Genomic DNA, 21,824 nt, shown 5'->3' with positions numbered 1-21,824 from the left:
GTACGACCTACAACACTAGTACGACCTACAACACTAGTACGACCTACAACACGAGTACGACCTACAACACTAGTACATGTACGACCTACAACACTAGTACGACCTACAACACTATTACATGTACGACCTACATCACTAGTACGACCTACAACACTAGTATGACCTACAACACTAGTACATGTATGACCTACAACACTAGTACATGTATGACCTACAACACTAGTACATGTATGACCTACAACACTAGTACATGTACGACCTACAATAGTAGTACATGTACGACCTACATCACTAGTACGACCTACAACACTAGTACGACCTACAACACTATTACATGTACGACCTACATCACTAGTACGACCTACAACACTAGTACATGTATGACCTACAACACTAGTACATGTACGACCTACAATACTAGTACATGTACGAACTACAATACTAGTACATGTACGACCTACATCACTAGTATGACCTACAACACTAGTACGACCTACAACACTAGTACGACCTACAACACTAGAACATGTACGACCTACAACACTAGTACGACCTACAATACTATTACATGTACGACCTACATCACTAGTACGACCTACAACACTAGTACGACCTACAACACTAGTACATGTACGACCTACAACACTAGTACGACCTACAACACTAGTACGACCTACAACACTAGTACGACCTACAACACTAGTACGACCTACAACACTAGTACATGTACGACCTACAACACTAGTACATGTACGACCTACAACACTAGTACGACCTACAACACTAGTACGACCTACAACACTAGTACGACCTACAATACTAGTACGACCTACAACACTAGTACATGTACGACCTACAACACTCGTACGACCTACAACACTGTTACAACCTACAACACTAGTACGACCTACAACACTAGTACGACCTACAACACTAGTACAACCTACAACACCAGTATGACCTACAACACTAGTACGACCTACAACACTAGTACGGCCTACAACACTAGTACGACCGACAACACTTGTACAACCTACAACACTAGTACATGTACGACCTACAACACTAGTACGACCTACAACACTAGTACATGTATGACCTACAACACTAGTACGACCTACAACACTAGTACAACCTACAACACTAATACAACCTACAACACTAGTACAACCTACAACACTAGTACGATCTACAACACTAGTACAACCTACAACACTAGTACACCCTACAACACAAGTACAACCTACAACACTTGTACAACCTACGACACTAGTACATGTACGACCTACAACACTAGTACATGTACGACCTACAACACTAGTACGACCTACAATACTAGTACGACCTACAACACTAGTACAACCTACAACACTTGTACAACCTACGACACTAGTACATGTACGACCTACAACACTAGTACATGTACGACCTACAACACTAGTACGACCTACAACACAAGTACATGTACAACCTACAACACTAGTACAACCTACAACACTAGTACAACCTACAACACTAGTACAACCTACAACACTAGTACAACCTACAACACTAGTACAACCTACGACACTAGTACACCCTACAACACAAGTACATGTACAACCTACAACACTAGTACAACCTACAACACTAGTACATGTACGACCTACAACACTAGTACAACCTACAACACTAGTACAACCTACAACACTAGTACGACCTACAACACTAGTACAACCTACAACACTAGTACAACCTACAACACAAGTACATGTACGACCTACAACACTAGTACGACCTACAACACTAGTACATGTACGACCTACAACACTAGTACATGTACGACCTACAACACTAGTACGACCTACAACACTAGTACATGTACGACCTACAACACTAGTACGACCTACAACACAAGTACATGTACGACCTACAACACTAGTACGACCTACAACACTAGTACTTGTACGACCTACAACACTAGTACATGTACGACCTACAACACTAGTACATGTACAACCTACAACACTAGTACATGTACAACCTACAACACTAGTACATGTACGACCTACAACACTAGTACATGTACGACCTACAACACTAGTACGACCTACAACACTAGTACGACCTACAATACTATTACATGTACGACCTACATCACTAGTACGACCTACAACACTAGTACGACCTACAACACTAGTACATGTACGACCTACAACACTAGTACGACCTACAACACTAGTACGACCTACAACACTAGTACGACCTACAACACTAGTACATGTACGACCTACAACACTAGTACATGTACGACCTACAACACTAGTACGACCTACAACACTAGTACGACCTACAACACTAGTACGACCTACAATACTAGTACGACCTACAACACTAGTACATGTACGACCTACAACACTCGTACGACCTACAACACTGTTACAACCTACAACACTAGTACGACCTACAACACTAGTACGACCTACAACACTAGTACAACCTACAACACCAGTATGACCTACAACACTAGTACGACCTACAACACTAGTACGGCCTACAACACTAGTACGACCGACAACACTTGTACAACCTACAACACTAGTACATGTACGACCTACAACACTAGTACGACCTACAACACTAGTACATGTATGACCTACAACACTAGTACGACCTACAACACTAATACAACCTACAACACTAATACAACCTACAACACTAGTACAACCTACAACACTAGTACGATCTACAACACTAGTACAACCTACAACACTAGTACACCCTACAACACAAGTACAACCTACAACACTTGTACAACCTACGACACTAGTACATGTACGACCTACAACACTAGTACATGTACGACCTACAACACTAGTACGACCTACAATACTAGTACGACCTACAACACTAGTACAACCTACAACACTTGTACAACCTACGACACTAGTACATGTACGACCTACAACACTAGTACATGTACGACCTACAACACTAGTACGACCTACAACACAAGTACATGTACAACCTACAACACTAGTACAACCTACAACACTAGTACAACCTACAACACTAGTACAACCTACAACACTAGTACAACCTACAACACTAGTACAACCTACGACACTAGTACACCCTACAACACAAGTACATGTACAACCTACAACACTAGTACAACCTACAACACTAGTACATGTACGACCTACAACACTAGTACAACCTACAACACTAGTACAACCTACAACACTAGTACGACCTACAACACTAGTACAACCTACAACACTAGTACAACCTACAACACAAGTACATGTACGACCTACAACACTAGTACGACCTACAACACTAGTACATGTACGACCTACAACACTAGTACATGTACGACCTACAACACTAGTACGACCTACAACACTAGTACATGTACGACCTACAACACTAGTACGACCTACAACACAAGTACATGTACGACCTACAACACTAGTACGACCTACAACACTAGTACTTGTACGACCTACAACACTAGTACATGTACGACCTACAACACTAGTACATGTACAACCTACAACACTAGTACATGTACGACCTACAACACTAGTACATGTACGACCTACAACACTAGCACATGTACGACCTACAACACTAGTACGACCTACAACACTAGTACATGTACGACCTACAACACTAGTACGACCTACAACACAAGTACATGTACGACCTACAACACTAGTACGACCTACAACACTAGTACTTGTACGACCTACAACACTAGTACATGTACGACCTACAACACTAGTACATGTACAACCTACAACACTAGTACATGTACAACCTACAACACTAGTACAACCTACAACACTAGTACAACCTACAACACTAGTACAACCTACAACACTAGTACAACCTACAACACTAGTACAACCTACAACACTAGTACTTGTACGACCTACAACACTAGTACATGTACGACCTACAACACTAGTACATGTACAACCTACAACACTAGTACATGTACAACCTACAACACTAGTACGACCTACAACACTAGTACAACCTACAACACTAGTACAACCTACAACACTAGTACAACCTACAACACTAGTACGACCTACAACACTAGTACAACCTACGACACTAGTACAACCTACAACACTAGTACAACCTACAACACTAGTACGACCTACAACACTAGTACAACCTACAACACTAGTACGACCTACAACACTAGTACGACCTACAACACTAGTACAACCTACAACACTAGCACGACCTACAACACTAGTACATGTACAACCTACAACACTAATACAACCTACAACACTAGTACAACCTACAACACTAGTACATGTATGACCTACAACACTAGTACATGTACAACCTACAACACTAGTACAACCTACAACACTAGTACGACCTACAACACTAGTACAACCTACAACACTAGTACAACCTACCACACTAGTACAACCTACAACACTAGTACGACCTACAACACTAGTACAACCTACGACACTAGTACAACCTACAACACTAGTACAACCTACAACACTAGTACGACCTACAACACTAGTACAACCTACAACACTAGCACGACCTACAACACTAGTACATGTACAACCTACAACACTAATACAACCTACAACACTAGTACAACCTACAACACTAGTACATGTATGACCTACAACACTAGTACGTGTATGACCTACAACACTAGTACATGTACGACCTACAACACTATTACGACCTACAACACTAGTACATGTCCCACCTACAACACTAGTACATGTTCAACCTACAACACTAGTACATGTATGACCTACAACACTAGTACAACCTACAACACTAGTACGACCTACAACACTAGTACAACCTACAACACTAGTACGACCTACAACACTAGTACGACCGACAACACTTGTACATGTACGACCTACAACACTAGTACGACCTACAACACTAGTACATGTACGACCTACAACACTAGTTCAACCTACAACACTAGTACATGTACGACCTACAACACTAGTACGACCTACAACACTAGTACGACCTACAACACTAGTACGACCTACAACACTAGTACGACCTACAACACTAGTACATGTACGACCTACAACACTAGTACGACCTACAACACTAGTACGACCTACAACACTAGTACGACCTACAACACTAGTACATGTACGACCTACAACACTAGTACGACCTACAACACTAGTACATGTACGACCTACAACACTAGTACATGTACGACCTACACATTTTCTCTGAGCACGCTTTCTTTTTACTTCCATCTAATCAAGCCCTTGTCTGAGTGGGCTAGAAGAGGTCAGGAAATCTGGAAACAACCCTAACATAATGTACCACTTCTCCCTACACACACAGACATAAAGCACAACCAGCTGTACTAACAGCAGTAATAGGAGACATAGAGTGAGTCACAAATAGCACCCTATTCCCTATATAGGGCACTACTTTTGACAAGGGCCCATAGGATTCTGTTCAAAAGTAGTTCACTATTTAGGGAATCGGGTGTCATTTGGAATAGAACCATGGGCAAGCTTGGAGAGAGAGAGAAGCAGACAGACATAAAATATTATTAACCCTAGAGAGATTCCACACCCTGTAACTGGAGATGATTTAACCCTAGAGAGATTCCACACCCTGTAACTGGAGATGATTTATCCCTAGAGAGATTCCACACCCTGTAACTGGAGATGATTTAACCCTAGAGAGATTACACACCCTGTAACCGGAGATGATTTAACCCTAGAGAGATTCCACACCCTGTAACTGGAGATGATTTATCCCTAGAGAGATTCCACACCCTGAAACTGGAGATTATTTAACCCTAGAGAGATTCCACACCCTGTGACTGGAGATTATTAACCCTAGAGAGATTCCACACCCTGTAGCTGGAGATGATCAACCCTAGAGAGATTACACACCCTGAAACTGGAGATGATTTAACCCTAGAGAGATTCCACAAACTGTAATTTATTACACACACACACACACACACACACACACACACACACACACACACACACACACACACACACACACACACACACAAACAAACACAGTAATTGAAAAAGCCTCAATGGAGGTCCCTTTGAAAGTGTTGCCTGCGAAGAGAGACGGAGACGGAGAGATGGAAAGAATAGAAAGGGGGAAAGTGGTGATTTGTTGACTGGGCGCTAGGCGTTCATTAACCGCCCCGGAGCCTTCGTCTAGCTGCGGTCCATCATTTTGGGGGGCAATAGTGATGGAGGACCCCATTCCCCCTCCACTCTCTAATGCGGTGTGCGAAAGCCATTACGCCGGGTTAATGATTTCTGCAGAGAATATGCCTTTAATGACAGAGCAGGGGAGTCGCTGTGGCATTTCTGGAGCTTGGCAGCCTGGCACAGTATTTTCCTACTGTATGCTGTTGCTTGTGTGATCGACCTTGGGTTTGAACACTGGGTCTCCTGCGTGCCAGAAGATTCTGCTAGCCCACTGCGCTAAAGCATAGGCATTCGTTTGGGGAGCCAATGTACGTTTTCTGGTCTCGGGAAAGGTTACTTGAGTGTGCCACAGCTTAAAATGTCTTGGTTTGGAGTCTAACGTCTGTTTTTTATTCAACCGGGCAATTTTTCATAACAGATGTGCAACTTCCTGTACAAGCTAGTTTTACGGTTAAGACAGGATATCCGGAAGATGAATTTCTGGGCACTCATTTTTAGTCATTTCCTTCATTTGAAGTGCTTCGCCTGAGCAGTTCTGTGTGGTATTCTAGAGGGTATATCCAACTGCTTCGGATCATACCTTTTGTCACTTAGGTTTCCCTAAGTGCCTCTCTGCAGAGAAAAACCAGGCACTAAGACAGATCTGGGAGACACTCACAGATGCAACACATACCACAGCTGATCAATCAACAGATCAATAATACATATATGGTCATGAGAGGTCCATTTCATAAAGCCCCAAAATGGAGTCGGTATTAACCTCCCTGAAACTGGTCAGGCTGCTATAGGGCTGCACAGTGTGGATGTTTCTGAGGGTTTAGCTATAAGGCTGCAGTGTGGATGTTTCTGGGGGTATAGCTATGGGAGGGGTGTGGATGTTTCTGAGGGTTTAGCTATGGGAGGGGAGGTGTGGATGTTTCTGGGGTTTACCTATGGGAAGGGAGGTGTGGATGTTTCTGGGGGTTTAGCTATGGGAAGGGAGGTGTGGATATTTCTGGGGGTTTAGCTAAGGGAAGGGAGGTGTGGATGTTTCTGAGGGTTTAGCTATGGGATGGGAGGTGTGGATGTTTCTGAGGGTTTAGCTATGGGATGGGAGGTGTGGATGTTCTGGGGGTTTAGCTATGGGAAGGGAGGTGTGGATGTTTCTGAGGGTTTAGCAATGGGATGGGAGGTGTAGATGTTTCTGGAGATTTAGCTATGGGAGGGGAGGTGTGGATGTTTCTGAGGGTTTAGCTATGGGAAGGGAGGTGTGGATGTTTCTGGGGGTTTAGCTATGGGAGGGGAGGTGTGGATGTTTCTGAGGGTTTAGCTATGGGAAGGGAGGTGTGGATGTTTCTGGGGGTTTAGCTATGGGAGGGGAGGTGTGGATGTTTCTGAGGGTTTAGCTATGGGAAGGGAGGTGTGGATGTTTCTGGGGGTTTAGCTAAGGGAAGGGAGGTGTGGATGTTTGAGGGTTTAGCTATGGGAGGGGAGGTGTGGATGTTTCTGGGGGTTTAGCTATGGGAGGGGAGGTGTGGATGTTTCTGAGGGTTTAGCTATGGGAGGGGAGGTATGGATGTTTCTGAGGGTTTAGCTATGGGAGGGGAGGTGTGGATGTTTCTGGGGGTTTAGCTATGGGAAAGGAGGTGTGGATGTTTCTGAGGGTTTAGCTATGGGAGGGGAGGTGTGGATGTTTCTGAGGGTTTAGCTATGGGATGGGAGGTGTGGATGTTTCTGAGGGTTTAGCTATAGGAGGGGAGGTGTGGATGTTTCTGAAGGTTTAGCTATGGGAGGGGAGGTGTGGATGTTTCTGAGGGTTTAGCTATGGGATGGGAGGTGTGGATGTTTCTGAGGGTTTAGCTATGGGAGGGGAGGTGTGGATGTTTCTGAGGGTTTAGCTATGGGAGGGGAGGTGTGGATATTTCTGGGGGTTGAGCTATGGGAGGGGAAAGAGGATATGGCTGGGGTGGGTGATGGAGAGGAGATCCGGGGGAGATGGGTGAGTCCATACGGTTGTCTTACAGGTCAGAGGTGTGGTAGTCAAGTCACAAAAGGAGTACAAAAACAGACCCCATCCAGGCAACCTGGATGGATGCTCCGTGTAGACCTGCGTTTCAAGTACTACTTGAAATCTTTCAAATACTTTGTGCGTTTGCATTCGTCTGCCTCGATTGGACAGATATTGGTTCCTTTGCGCCAGGCAAGCTCAATCAAACCCAGATAAAGTATTTGAAATGATTGTCAATACCTTTTTGTTACTTGGGTCGGGTGACACTTCGTGACATTCCTGTTGTGTTCCACTCAATTGTATTTCACCGTCCCGATTCTGATTGTGAGAGACTCAAATGTTATGGTGGTAATAATTCCCTGTAGAAGGTACAGGGAAAATACTGCTGACATTTATGGGGTCCTCTCACTCATATCAGTTATTAATTGGTGACCTTAACCGGGGAGCGTATCATTTGATCTGAAACCCCCCTTTGAGGTAACACAGAGGGGATTAGCTGAATTCATATTTTAAAAAGCCAAAGTCGCCTTTTGGGTGAGCTATGATTATCCACCAACCCCACACTAAAAACCCTGTGTGGCTCACGTACAAAATCCCCCCGCAAAGCACTGACTGAATATGTTGTTATGGTGTTATGTAGAAATGCACTGAGGAGAATGAACGTATTCCGATATAAGAGGCTGTTAATAGATGTCCAACAGTGGTTAACAAGGTGTTTTGACAGCATTTGCAGTGTGGTTTGGATGTGCTTTCAAAAGCGGTACCTGACACAGGCGTGGAAAGAGGTTCAATACAAAGCCACCGCTCTTGCTGGGTGACCATTGTCTTTCTCAGAGAGCCCTCGACCCAAAAGCCACTCAATTAAAGGCAAATAGGCACAATTATGGCGACTGCAGGGTTAGAGGGCAGGGTATATCTGGTGTTCGCAGCTTCGCCATCATGGACTGGTGCCTCGACTTAATTACACACAGCGGGAACTTTATATTCAAATCAAAGAGCGTTGATGAGTTGTCTGTGTAGAGACTTGCCAATGTTATCTGCTTCGGTGACAACAGCATCAGCACAGCAAAAACCATGAGATGTTTATCTCAGATTCAGAATGACTGGGATGTGCATGATAAGGCTGAACATAACATACTTAGGTCTCATCACGAGGGGTGCGTAAAGCCCCCACAACAAGACCTCACAATAGAGATGTCTTAAACCACTAATGTTCTGATCAAGCACCGGCTATTTCCCCATCTAGACAGGAATCATTCAATCGGCGATCTCTCTCTCTCTCCCTCCCCTCTCTCTCTCTCGCTCTCTCTCGCTCTCTCTCTCTCTCTCTCTCTCTCTCTCTCTCTCTCTCTCTCTCTCTCTCTCTCTCTCTCTCTCTCTACACCCACACCTCTCTATTTAACTGCCATAGCGACAGTGTTGATTTGGTATTGACCATAATGCAGCATAATGATAAGCCTATTTATTTCCATGCGTCTTCTATGCAAGGGTCCTTGTTAATGACCCGGCACCACCTGATTGGCCCCGGCGGTGACTCATTCAATCAGTAGGCCAGAGATCGAGCAGACGATAGTTGTGGGGCTAGACTCAGACAAACGAGGGGTCTATCCTCTCCATGCCCAAGTTTGTTCTTTCTCATTTCCTGGAAGGATGATTCTGGGTTTGCATCCACAGGCAGGGGGATTCTCTCATTCAGGGTACATGGAGGGAGAGAGGAGAGGAAATTACAGGAAAGGAAAGGAACTGAGAGGAGAGGAAAGTAAATTAGAGGAAAGTAAAGTAAATTAGAGGAGAGGAAACGAAATTAGAGGAGAGGAAAGGAAATTAGAGGAGAGGAAAGGAAATGAGAGGAAAGTAAAGGAAATGAGAGGAGAGGAAAGGAAAGGAAATGAGAGGAGAGGAAAGGAAATTAGAGGAAAGGAAAGTCAATTAGAGGAGAGGAAAGGAAAGGTAATAAGAGGAGAGGAAAGGAAAGGAAATGAGAGGAGAGGAAAGGAAAGGAAATGAGAGGAGAGGAAAGGAAATGAAATGAAAGGAGAGGAAAGGAAATGAGAGGGGAGGAAAGGAAAGGAAAATAATTAGAGGAGAGGAAAGGAAATGAGAGGAGAGGAAAGGAATGGAAAACACACGAGAGGAAAGAAAAGGAGAGTAGACCTTGATTTCTCAGCGGATACAATGACCCTTTGAAAAAGACATGAATGTGTCTGTTGACGTTCAGCATACAGCATGACCATGACTCACGTTACAGAGAATAGCTACCTAGGTTATAAATAATAATGATCAACACATACATTGTCTCTTTTCCGACAGTAGTACATTTAATTCACACAAAATGGCACCCTATTCCCTATAGCAGTGTTTCCCAACCCCCCCCCCCCCCCCAAGCACCCTATTCCCTATAGCAGTGTTTCCCAACCCCCCCCCCCCCCCCCCCCCCCCAAGCACCCTATTCCCTATAGCAGTGTTTCCCAAACCCCCCCCCCCCCCCCCAAGCACCCTATTCCCTATAGCAGTGTTTCCCAAACCCCCCCCCCCCCCCAAGCACCCTATTCCCTATAGCAGTGTTTCCCAAACCCCCCCCCCCCCCCCCCCCCCCTCCTCCCCCAAGCACTCTAGCACTACACAGCTAATTCAAATAATCAAAGCTTTATTATTCGTTTATTGTATTAATTATCTGTATAGTGCTAGAGCAAAAAAACTAAACGTGCACCGGAGTGGACCACAGAAGTGTTATTTCGTGGCCTCTGATTGGGCTAGAGATTCATTGGAGGTAATGTAGTCATCATGTCAAGTCTCTCTCTCTCCGTCTTTTTTTTCAAGGGAGTTTTCCTCGGTGGATAGTCTGGATGAAATGCCTTCTGCCAGTTAGTCGTAGGCCACGGCACAAAGGCAACATAGAGCATCATGGTTGCATACCTCCCCTGCTGCCCACTGTCATCCACAACCACCCTTATAGATACCCTCATTCAAAACATTAAAAAAAAACTGAGAACAAACAACCTTAATCCGAATTAATTAGCCATTTATAGATCAGTAAATGAAACAATCTCTGGAAACCTCTATATAACTCCTTTATAAAACCTTATTGAGAGCCACAACCCCTCTGTTGCCCTCTTATTGTGTGGTCATGAATGGGTCTTAATACTCATTGACCTCCTGTGTGGTAATGAATGGGTCTTGCTCCTCATTGACCTCCTGTGTGGTAATGAATCTGTCTTGCTCCTCATTGACCTCCTGTATGGTAATGAATCTGTCTTGCTCCTCATTGACCTCCTGTGTGGTAATGAATGGGTCTTGCTCCTCATTGACCTCCTGTGTGGTAATGAATCTGTCTTGCTCCTCATTGACCTCCTGTGTGGTAATGAATCTGTCTTGCTCCTCATTGACCTCCTGTATGGTAATGAATCTGTCTTGCTCCTCATTGACCTCCTGTGTGGTAATGAATCTGTCTTGCTCCTTATTGACCTCCTGTGTGGTAATGAATCTGTCTTGTTCCTCATTGACCTCCTGTGTGGTAATGAATCTGTCTTGCTCCTCATTGACCTCCTGTGTGGTAATGAATCTGTCTTGCTCCTCATTGACCTCCTGTGTGGTAATGAATCTGTCTTGCTCCTCATTGACCTCCTGTGTGGTAATGAATCTGTCTTGCTCCTCATTGACCTCCTGTGTGGTAATGAATCTGTCTTGCTCCTCATTGACCTCCTGTGTGGTAAGGCTCCTCATTGGAGCCTGGTTCACCAACTACTTTGCAGACAGAGTTCAGTGTGTCAAATCGGAGGGCATGCTGTCCGGTCCTCTGGCAGTCTCTATGGGGGTGCCACAGGGTTCAATTCTCGGGCCGACTCTTTTCTCTGTATATATCAATGATGTTGCTCTTGCTGCGGGCGATTCCCTGATCCACCTCTACGCAGACGACACCATTCTGTATACTTCCGGCCCGTCCTTGGACACTGTGCTATCTAACCTCCAATCGAGCTTCAATGCCATACAACACTCCTTCCGTGGCCTCCAACTGCTCTTAAACGCTAGTAAAAACCAAATGCATGCTGTTCACACTGCTATGCTTTATCTTGGCCAGGTCGCAGTTGCAAATGAGAACTTGTTCTCAACTAGCCCACCTGGTTAAATAAAGGTGAAATAAAAAAATATATAAAAAAATTGACCTCCTGTGTGGTAAGGAATCTGTCTTGCTCCTCATTGACCGCCTGTGTGGTAAGGAATCTGTCTTGCTCCTCATTGACCTCCTGTGTGGTAAGGAATCTGTCTTGCTCCTCATTGACCGCCTGTGTGGTAAGGAATCTGTCTGGCTCCTCATTGACCTCCTGTGTGGTAAGGAATCTGTCTTGCTCCTCATTGACCTCCTGTGTGGTAATGAATCTGTCTTGCTCCTCATTGACCGCTTGTGTTTGTGTCTTTGACAGGAGAGTTAAGGGGACAGACGGTGACAGCACAGTGGATCTCTCCTGGACGCACCAAGAGGGAAGATGCTGGGACTGCTGCAAAACAGGTCAGTCACAACCATCCATCAACGTCACTCCAACCTTCTCCTTGCGTTCCTCTGGCCTCTCCACAAAGTCCACACACAGGACATATTTTGGCTGTGTGGGATGTGCTGAGCAGCTTTCTAAATTCACTTGGTATTTCGTGATTTGCAATCACGCACAAATGTAAGGTTGGTTTATATGATGTAATCGTTATGCAAAGGTGCCTACGTTGTCTGCCCACATAGACATCCTCCTACACACACACACACACACACACACACACACACACACACACACACACACACACACACACACACACACACACACACACTAGGCAGCTCTAGGAGGAGTACTGCTGAGAGACAATAAACCAATATGTGCCCTTTAGAAAAATGATGTGGAGTAAATGTAGTATATTATCATGATATTATACAATACTGTTTTATTACGGGTTATAGTTGTTATTTACAGTACTGCTCATTCACCAAAGGTTGGGCCATTCCATTTACCCTTCCAACAGCAGATTGAGGAAAGATTAACAACGGGACATTTACGTTGAAGTTCAGCTGGTTCATAAAACTCTCCCATGGAACAGTTGTCTGTCCATCTTCCCCGCAGGCAGCAGGAACTGAGGAAACTGCTCCTGTCAACGAGCCGAATATCTGACATCGTCTGTTTGGCAGTCTGAATGAACTATCGCAACTATTATTCAAGTCTTGCTCGAGACCATGTCGAACAGGCTCTTGCAAAAAAAAAACACGGTAGAGTTGTCTCGAGTTCTATGACACTTTCTATGGAAGGTTTTCCTTTGGACATGTTTCTATGGCAGGTTTGTATAACTCTGTTAAGTCTTGAATGCACTCCGAGTCAATGTGGGTTTTGTGTAAAGATCGACTTGGAACACGAACTAAATCCGTCTGAACGTCTGAATCCATCCGTCACACGTTGGCTTTGTCCGATGTGGCGTATTGTTGCAAATCACCACGGAGCTATTGTCCCCTCCTTTGTGCTCTCCTTAAATGGAATGTTGACTGTAAACATGGTCACTATTGGCAACCGGATCGTCTTGTTGTCGTCTGTGGACACAGACAGACATACAGAAGAGAGAATTAAATGCCTGATCCAAAATTCCATCTCTCTCTCTCTCTCTCTCTCTCTCTCTCTTTCTCTCTCTCTCTCTCTCTCTCTCTCGCTGTAGTTCTGTTTGCGCTAATAATCTGTGTCACTCTGACATTTCGGCTGTTATATTATGGTACCAACGTGTCGAGGTGGATGTGATGAATATGAAAAGATCAAAATACCAAATGCATGTACTTGCACCTCTGCTCTTTGTTTGGGGGATGGGGGGGGGGGGGAGCTTAAGTTGACCTCTATTCAGAACAAGACCTCAAGACCCCCCCCCCCTCCCCCCATCCATCCCAACAAACATTTTGGAAGCAACTGTGGCAGATGTGACTGCGATTAACCGTCCATGGACTCATGGGGTGGGAGAGGGATGAATAGAGCTCTATGTGTATCTCGTACATTTCCATGTAGTTGGCTGTGGCCACGGAGAGAGGCATGTGGAGATGGCAGAGGGCCCTATTGTAGGGGAACAGATGGCCTCGCTTGGCCTGGTGCTAGCTAGGGACAGAGAGAGGTCTGGTGCTAGCCAGGGAGAGGGAGAGGCCTGGTGCTAGCTAGGGACAGGGAGAGGTAGAGGCCTGGTGCTAGCTAGGGAGAGGTCTGGTGCTAGCCAGGGAGAGGGAGAGGCCTGATGCTAGCCAGGGAGAGGCCTGGTGCTAGCCAGGGAGAGGGAGAGGCCTGGTGCTAGCCAGGGAGAGGCCTGGTGATAGCCAGGGAGAAGGAGAGGCCTGGTGCTAGCCAGGGAGAGGCCTGGTGCTAGCCAGGGAGAGGGAGAGGCCTGCTGCTAGCCAGGGAGAGGCCTGGTGCTAGCCAGGGAGAGGCCTGGTGCTAGCCAGGGAGAGGGAGAGGCCTGGTGCTAGCCAGGGAGAGGGAGAGGCCTGGTGCTAGCCAGGGAGAGAGAGAGGCCTGCTGCTAGCCAGGGAGAGAGAGAGGCCTGCTGCTAGCCAGGGAGAGGGAGAGGCCTGGAGCTAGCCAGGGAGAGGGAGAGGCCTGCTGCTAGCCAGGGAGAGGGAGAGGCCTGGAGCTATCCAGGGAGAGGGAGAGGCCTGCTGCTAGCCAGGGAAAGGGAGATAGAGGGAGAGCTCCAGGCATGGCTAGCTGCCTTCTCCCAGGGCCTATAGTCAACAGATGAATTGTGGGTCCTGGAGAAAACAACAAACCATACAGCAACACTTTATATTGCATAGAAGGAAGGCTAATTTAAGATGTTTATAGGGGGGGAAGGCTAATTTAAGATGTTTATAGGGGGGTAAGGCTAATTTAAGATGTTTATAGGGGGGGAAGGCTAATTTAAGATGTTTATAGGGGGAGAAGGCTAATTTAAGATGTTTATAGGGGGGGAAGGCTAATTTAAGATGTTTATAGGGGGGGAAGGCTAATTTAAGATGTTTATAGGGGGGGAAGGCTAATTTAAGATGTTTATATTGCATAGAAGGAAGGCTAATTTAAGATGTTTATAGGGGGGAGGCTAATTTAAGATGTTTATGGGGGGGAAGGCTAATTTAAGATGTTTATAGGGGGGAAGGCTAATTTAAGATGTTTATAGGGGGGGGGCTAATTTAAGATGTTTATAGGGGGGGGGGGCTAATTTAAGATGTTTATAGGGGGGAAGGCTAATTTAAGATGTTTATAGGGGGGAGGCTAATTTAAGATGTTTATATTGCATAGAAGGTAGGCTAATTTAAGATGTTTATAGGGGGGAAGGCTAATTTAAGATGTTTATGGGGGGGAAGGCTAATTTAAGATGTTTATAGGGGGGAAGGCTAATTTAAGATGTTTATGGGGGGGAAGGCTAATTTAAGATGTTTATAGGGGGGAAGGCTAATTTAAGATGTTTATAGGGGGGTTGCTAATTTAAGATGTTTATAGGGGGGAAGGCTAATTTAAGATGTTTATAGGGGGGAAGGCTAATTTAAGATGTTTATAGGGGGGGAGGCTAATTTAAGATGTTTATAGGGGGGGGAGGCTAATTTAAGATGTTTATAGGGGGGGGAGGCTAATTTAAGATGTTTATAGGGGTGGAGGCTAATTGAAGATGTTTATATTGCATAAAACGAAGGCTATTTTAAGATGTTTATGGGGGGAGGCTAATTTAAGATGTTTATAGGGGGGGAGGCTAATTTAAGATGTTTATAGGGGGGGAAGGCTAATTTAAGATGTTTATAGGGGGGAAGGCTAATTTAAGATGTTTATAGGGGGGGGGGCTAATTTAAGATGTTTATAGGGGGAAGGCTAATTTAAGATGTTTATAGGGGGGAAGGCTAATTTAAGATGTTTATAGGGGGGGGAAGGCTAATTTAAGATGTTTATAGGGGGGGAAGGCTAATTTAAGATGTTTATAGGGGGGAAGGCTAATTTAAGATGTTTATAGGGGGGAGGCTAATTTAAGATGTTTATAGGGGTGGAGGCTAATTGAAGATGTTTATATTGCATAAAACGAAGGCTATTTTAAGATGTTTATGGGGGGAGGCTAATTTAAGATGTTTATAGGGGGCAAGGCTAATTTAAGATGTTTATAGGGGGAGGCTAATTTAAGATGTTTATATTGCATAGAACGAAGGCTATTTTAAGATGTTTATGGGGGGGAAGGCTAATTTAAGATGTTTATAGGGGGGGAGGCTAATTTAAGATGTTTATATTGCATAGAACGAAGGCTAATTTAAGATGTTTATGGGGGGAAGGCTAATTTAAGATGTTTATACGGGGGAAGGCTAATTTAAGATGTTTATAGGGGGGGAAGGCTAATTTAAGATGTTTGTATTGCATAGGGTGGAAGGCATATTTAAGACATTTTGCCCAAATCTCAGTACTTGAAAAGGTGGAATAGGTAGACACAATGTGGTGGTCTGTTGATTCCTCTCAGATCAGTGATCACAAAACCCAGCTAATCACTCTCTTACTCTCTACAGAACTCCTTCTCCACCTTCCTCCTCCCATCCTCTCCTTCCTCCTTCCTCCCCTCCTCCTTCCTCCTCCCCTCATCCTCCCTCCTTCTTCTTCCTTCCTTGTCTCCTTCCTTCCTCTTTCCTCCCCTTGTTCCCTCCCCTCATCCCCCATCCTTCCTCTTCCTCCCTCATCTTCTCTCCTCCTTCCTCCTCCCTCCTCCTTCTCCTCCTGCTCCTTCCCTCTCCTTCCTCCTCTCCTCCATCCTTCTCACTCCACTCCCCCCTTCCTCCTCTTTCTTACTCCCCTCCTTCCTTCCTCCTCTTCTCCTCCTTCCTTCCTTCCTTCCTTCCTTCCTTCCTTCCTTCCTTCCTTCCTCCTCTTCCCTCCTCTTTTTCCTCCTCTTCCCTCCCCTTTAATTCAGGGGGTGGTAATCTGTGGATTTGATTCAGGGGTTTGTCACGGAGGGCATGTCCGTGACTTCTAGACAATGACACTTTTTAAAGAAACGATTTGTTAGAGAAGCTCTCCTAATGTATCTCTTCAAGGTATAGCCAAGAATCCTGTAACTAAAGAGAGTAGCGCGTTCCTGTTTGCCAGCAATACTTTGACAATAAGGCGCAGAAGTCGAGTGTTTGTTGTGCACGCCAGTTACTAAAACAATGGAACTTGTTAACAATGTTTATGGCGCGTATAAAGCTGCCCATTTTTAAACGTACATCCTCTAGCAATGTGAAATATATTGTTAGAATAAGAATCAAAGTGTTTTAGGAGAGAAAAATCCTACAATTGAACCTAGCTGAAGTTTGTCTGGTGCGACGTGCCGTTTCCTTGTTGAAGTGCCCGGTGCACGTTACGCATGACGCTCATTAGTTTGCGAGTCATCGAGGAACATTTTGTTGGTTGATGGGAATAACCAAAGTTATTAATTATCCCCGGGGGGGGGGGGGGGGTGAATTACTTCATGAAATGTGTATGGTGTGTCTTAAAGAGGAAGTTACGCCACAAGGTCTTGAAGTGTGGGGTTTTTATGTAAAACTGTTGTTTAGGATGTGTGTACATGGAAAATTATTCATTTACGCTTTAAACCGTGTTTTGGGGATATCATGAAGGAACATTCCAAGAGGAAGGGATTTCCTGGAAAGAGTTTGTACCGTGCTCTGTTGACCTTTTGCCTGGGAGGAGAGCATGCTTTGGTAGGTAACAGATTGGCTAGGGTAGAGCCATACCTGAGTTTAGGTGCCTGAATAGTTTATACTGATAATATCTTTAATTTAGTGATGGGGAAAACAAATCTTTCCGGAAGGCTTTGGCGCTGCTTTCACCAAATTGTGCCGAAAAAAAAACGTTCATTACTCTGAACTTCATTATCTGTTCACAAATCACATTACTGACATTTGCTGGTCAGCGATAAATAGCGACGTGTGCTTTATCAGAGACGTTTATTTTTTCGACACGGTTTTTCATTTTCATCAAAACTCTGTGGAGAAGCGATAAGTCATTGGCTTAAGTAGCCGATAATCAGTAGGAATAACAGGTACTGGTACAGGTACTTTTCATACTAAATACAACAAATGATTTGAACAAAAGTGCAAAATGTGTGGTTTCACATTCAACTATTTTCTAAACATTATGCCTTCACAACCTCATACCCTCGCGTCCATGACTGTTCCATAGTCCCCTACTCTACCTGCTAAGCAGCCAATCAAGTGGAAGGTTTTGTCCAAAATCCTAACCCTATATTTGTAAGTACGGTGTCCAGTAGAGGTCGTTGGTTTGAAAGCGGCTTGGAATTGAAGAAAACACCGGAACCACTGTGAAATCAATGGGGGGGGGGGGGGGGGGGGGGATCTCGCATTTTGACATACTTCCTGTTGATAAAGTGATGCACGCATCGGCACACTGCTTCGGAGATAGCTGCTTAGCGATTTTGACGAGTGCCTCGGAGATCCTGGTATCAAATGTAACATCACTAATTGTAGGCCAAAATATATGGATTTGATTCAGTGGTTGTAGGCCATAATATATGGACTTGATTCAGTGGTGTTAGTTAATACTGTAGGTACTTCCCTATAGAGTTATTTGGTGTAGTTCAGTTATGTGGATATCTTCCATTTCAGTATGAGTTATGAGTTATATTATTTTCCTGAGACAAACAGTTACCAGATGTGTATTGAGTGGGTGTTGGACGGCAGGAATCACACTCCCACAGAAAGAGTTCACAGCTGTGTATAATTTCCAACATTGTCCGTTTTTCGCAAACACTATTTGTTGTTATAGCCGCAGTACTCTGTCTCAACTCTCCAGCCTCTCATTCCTTCTCAGAGAAAGAGAACGTTATCACAGAGGCCTCTCTCTCTCTCCCTCCCTCATCCTTTTCATTATTTTTTTCTCCTCCTTCGTTCCCTGAGCTCTGCAGTCTCATGTCTCCCTTCTGATTAGATTGGGTGGTACGTGCGCCCATCTCTCACCCCCGTAAACAAGCAGAGTAAGAGACATCCGAAGACAGGCCTGACATTCACCCGCCTGCCCACCGCGGTCAATTCCCCCCGCAGGGCACAGATGACTTTCAATGATCCGTAGGCTACACACACGTACACACACAAACACACACACGCACACACACAAACACACATTACCATGTACACACACACACACAAACACACACACACAAACACACAAACACACAAACACACATTACCATGTACACACACACACGCACACACACACACACACACACACACACACACACACACGGACACACACACACACAGTACACACACACACACACACACACACACACACACACACGGACACAGTATATATACGCACACACACACACGGACACACACACAAACACACACACACAAACACACATTACCATGTACACACACACACACACAAACACACACACACACACACAGCGCACACACACAGCTCACACACAGCACACACACACAGTACACACACATGGACACAGTATATATACACACGGACACACACACGGACACACACACACACACACACACACACACACTGTACACACACACACACAGTACACACACTGACAGGCAGGCACGCAAAACAAAACCACCCATGTCTGTAAAAATCCAGCCAAAAACATAATTAGTACCCAAATGTGATGCTTGGCTGGTGTTTATCTAGGTAGTTACACAAGATAACGTTTCTCTCACTGCTACAAACATGCGGGGGGGGGGGGGGTCCTACTCTGAAGGGTTTTATGAGAGGAGTTGCAAGGTACTTGGTGCCCTCTAATGAAGTGGAATGTGCTTTTTAAAATGTCTTCTCGAGAACAGGTGTCTGCACTTGAGTAACACAGGTCCACCATGAGAGCTGGGAATCATGAAAGCTGTGTCTATCAATATTGATTATGCCCTCAGAGAGCGGCTCCCTTGTTACGATATTGCGCGTCTAGATGTAGGTGAAGGAGTGAAACGCAGGAGAGCAGAGATGTCCGAAGGAGTGAAGCGTTTTTTTTAATAGTCCACAAAACCATATAGGTCAGGTACAATGGCAAAATAAACGCTCTCGACAAAAGAGAAACCAGTTACTCACGGAAGGAGGAAAAAACAACGCTCCTAGAACTTATAGCACGTGAAAATGAACAGGCGCAACCTCAACAAGTAAAATCACACGAATAATCCCGCGCAAACCTAAGCAGGCAACAGGGGAAATTATACACACAGATAATTAAAGCAAATGAAAACCAGGTGTGAAAGAACCAAAGACAAAACAAATGGAAAAAGGACAAAGGATCGTTGATGGCTAGTAGACCGGCGACGCCGAGCGCCGCCCGAACAGGGCGGTGGATGTAGTGACATCCCTTGACTCAGAGAAGGACATGTGTGTGTGTGTGTGTGTGTGTGTGTATACTGTGTGTGTGTGTACACTGTGTGTGTGACCACTTGTATATGTATCTGTTGAGAGTGTGTGTGTGCGTGCGTGCGTGTGTGTGTGTGTGTGTGTGTCAGTCAACAGTCCCCCTCTCACTGTAAAACTGCAAATGTAATCTATGTGTTCGCTCCTCTGACCACTACGCTGTCTGTACCACTCAGACCATCTCATCTTGACTGGAGTTCTCCACTCAGACCATCTCATCTTGACTGGAGTTCTCCACTCAGACCATCTCATCTTGACTGGTGTTCTCCACTCAGACCATCTCATCTTGACTGGTGTTCTCCACTCAGACCATCTCATCTTGACTGGAGTCTCCACTCTATACCACTCAGACCATCTCATCTTGACTGGTGTTCTCCACTCAGACCATCTCATATTGACTGGAGTCTCCACTCTATACCACTCAGACCATCTCATCTTGACTGGAGTCTCCACTCTATACCACTCAGACCATCTCATCTTGACTGGAGTCTCCACTCTGTACAGCTCCGACCATCTCATCTTGACTGGAGTCTTACACTTAATGCAAAGAATGTATCCTCTGGCTAGAGCCCCTCCCTCAACGCAAGCAACCTCTCAACGAGACAGAGAGAGATGGAGATAGAGAGGGAGAGAGAGAAAATCATGTTTACACTCGTGTTCCGTCTTGAAAGCGTAGCGAGTGACCGATCCCCCAACCCCACCCTGACAGAGGAGAAATGGAAGGTATTGCTTTAATGCTTTGTTCTCCTGTATCAACTCTTGAGTCAACAGAGATTGATTCCCCTCCTCTCCTCTGGATGTCAGATCTGTGGAGGAGAGGTTAGAGATGGAGCCTGACGCGCCCCCCCCCCCCCCCCCACGCATCCCAGAATCCTCGGCCTTTTCAACGCACCCCCTCTCGGGTCCCAGCGAGACGGGAGCCCCAAAGACATAGAAATGTCAAGACTGGGCCTGCCTGGCAATCACTGCTGGTGTACGCACTGAACCAAGAGAGAGAAAGTCTGTGTGTGTGTGTGTGTGTGTGTGTGTGTGTGTGTGTGTGTGTGTGTGTGTGTGTGTGTGTGTGTGTGAGAGAGAGAGCGAAATTGTGTGTGGGCATACATTTGTGTGTGTGTGTGTGTGTGTGTGTAAGTCGAACCGTTCCAACAAAAAGCTGCTATCTGTATCGGCCCACACACTCCTGGTGGAGTGTGTTCCAAGCCATCTTCTATGGGGACTGTGGGGGAGAAGACCTTGTCTGTT

The 21,824-nt window shown here is 45.1% G+C and overlaps 1 protein-coding gene across 4 annotated transcripts in view; it reads left to right on the top strand.

Annotated features, from left to right (window-relative positions):
• The window catches only part of adam19a (ADAM metallopeptidase domain 19a), a 221,835-nt gene that overhangs the window by 21,855 nt on the left and 178,156 nt on the right, over nt 1–21,824 (top strand). For all 4 annotated transcript variants that reach the window (XM_036958283.1, XM_036958284.1, XM_036958282.1 and 1 more), the window contains exon 2: nt 12,612–12,697. In XM_036958283.1, coding sequence (XP_036814178.1) covers nt 12,612–12,697 — 86 coding nt within the window. The remainder of the gene's footprint in view (nt 1–12,611; nt 12,698–21,824) is intronic.

The sequence above is a fragment of the Oncorhynchus mykiss genome, chromosome 21 (assembly GCF_013265735.2).
Source record: "Oncorhynchus mykiss isolate Arlee chromosome 21, USDA_OmykA_1.1, whole genome shotgun sequence".
Taxonomy (NCBI): domain Eukaryota; kingdom Metazoa; phylum Chordata; class Actinopteri; order Salmoniformes; family Salmonidae; genus Oncorhynchus; species Oncorhynchus mykiss.
This window is presented reverse-complemented; position numbering and strand designations above follow the sequence as displayed.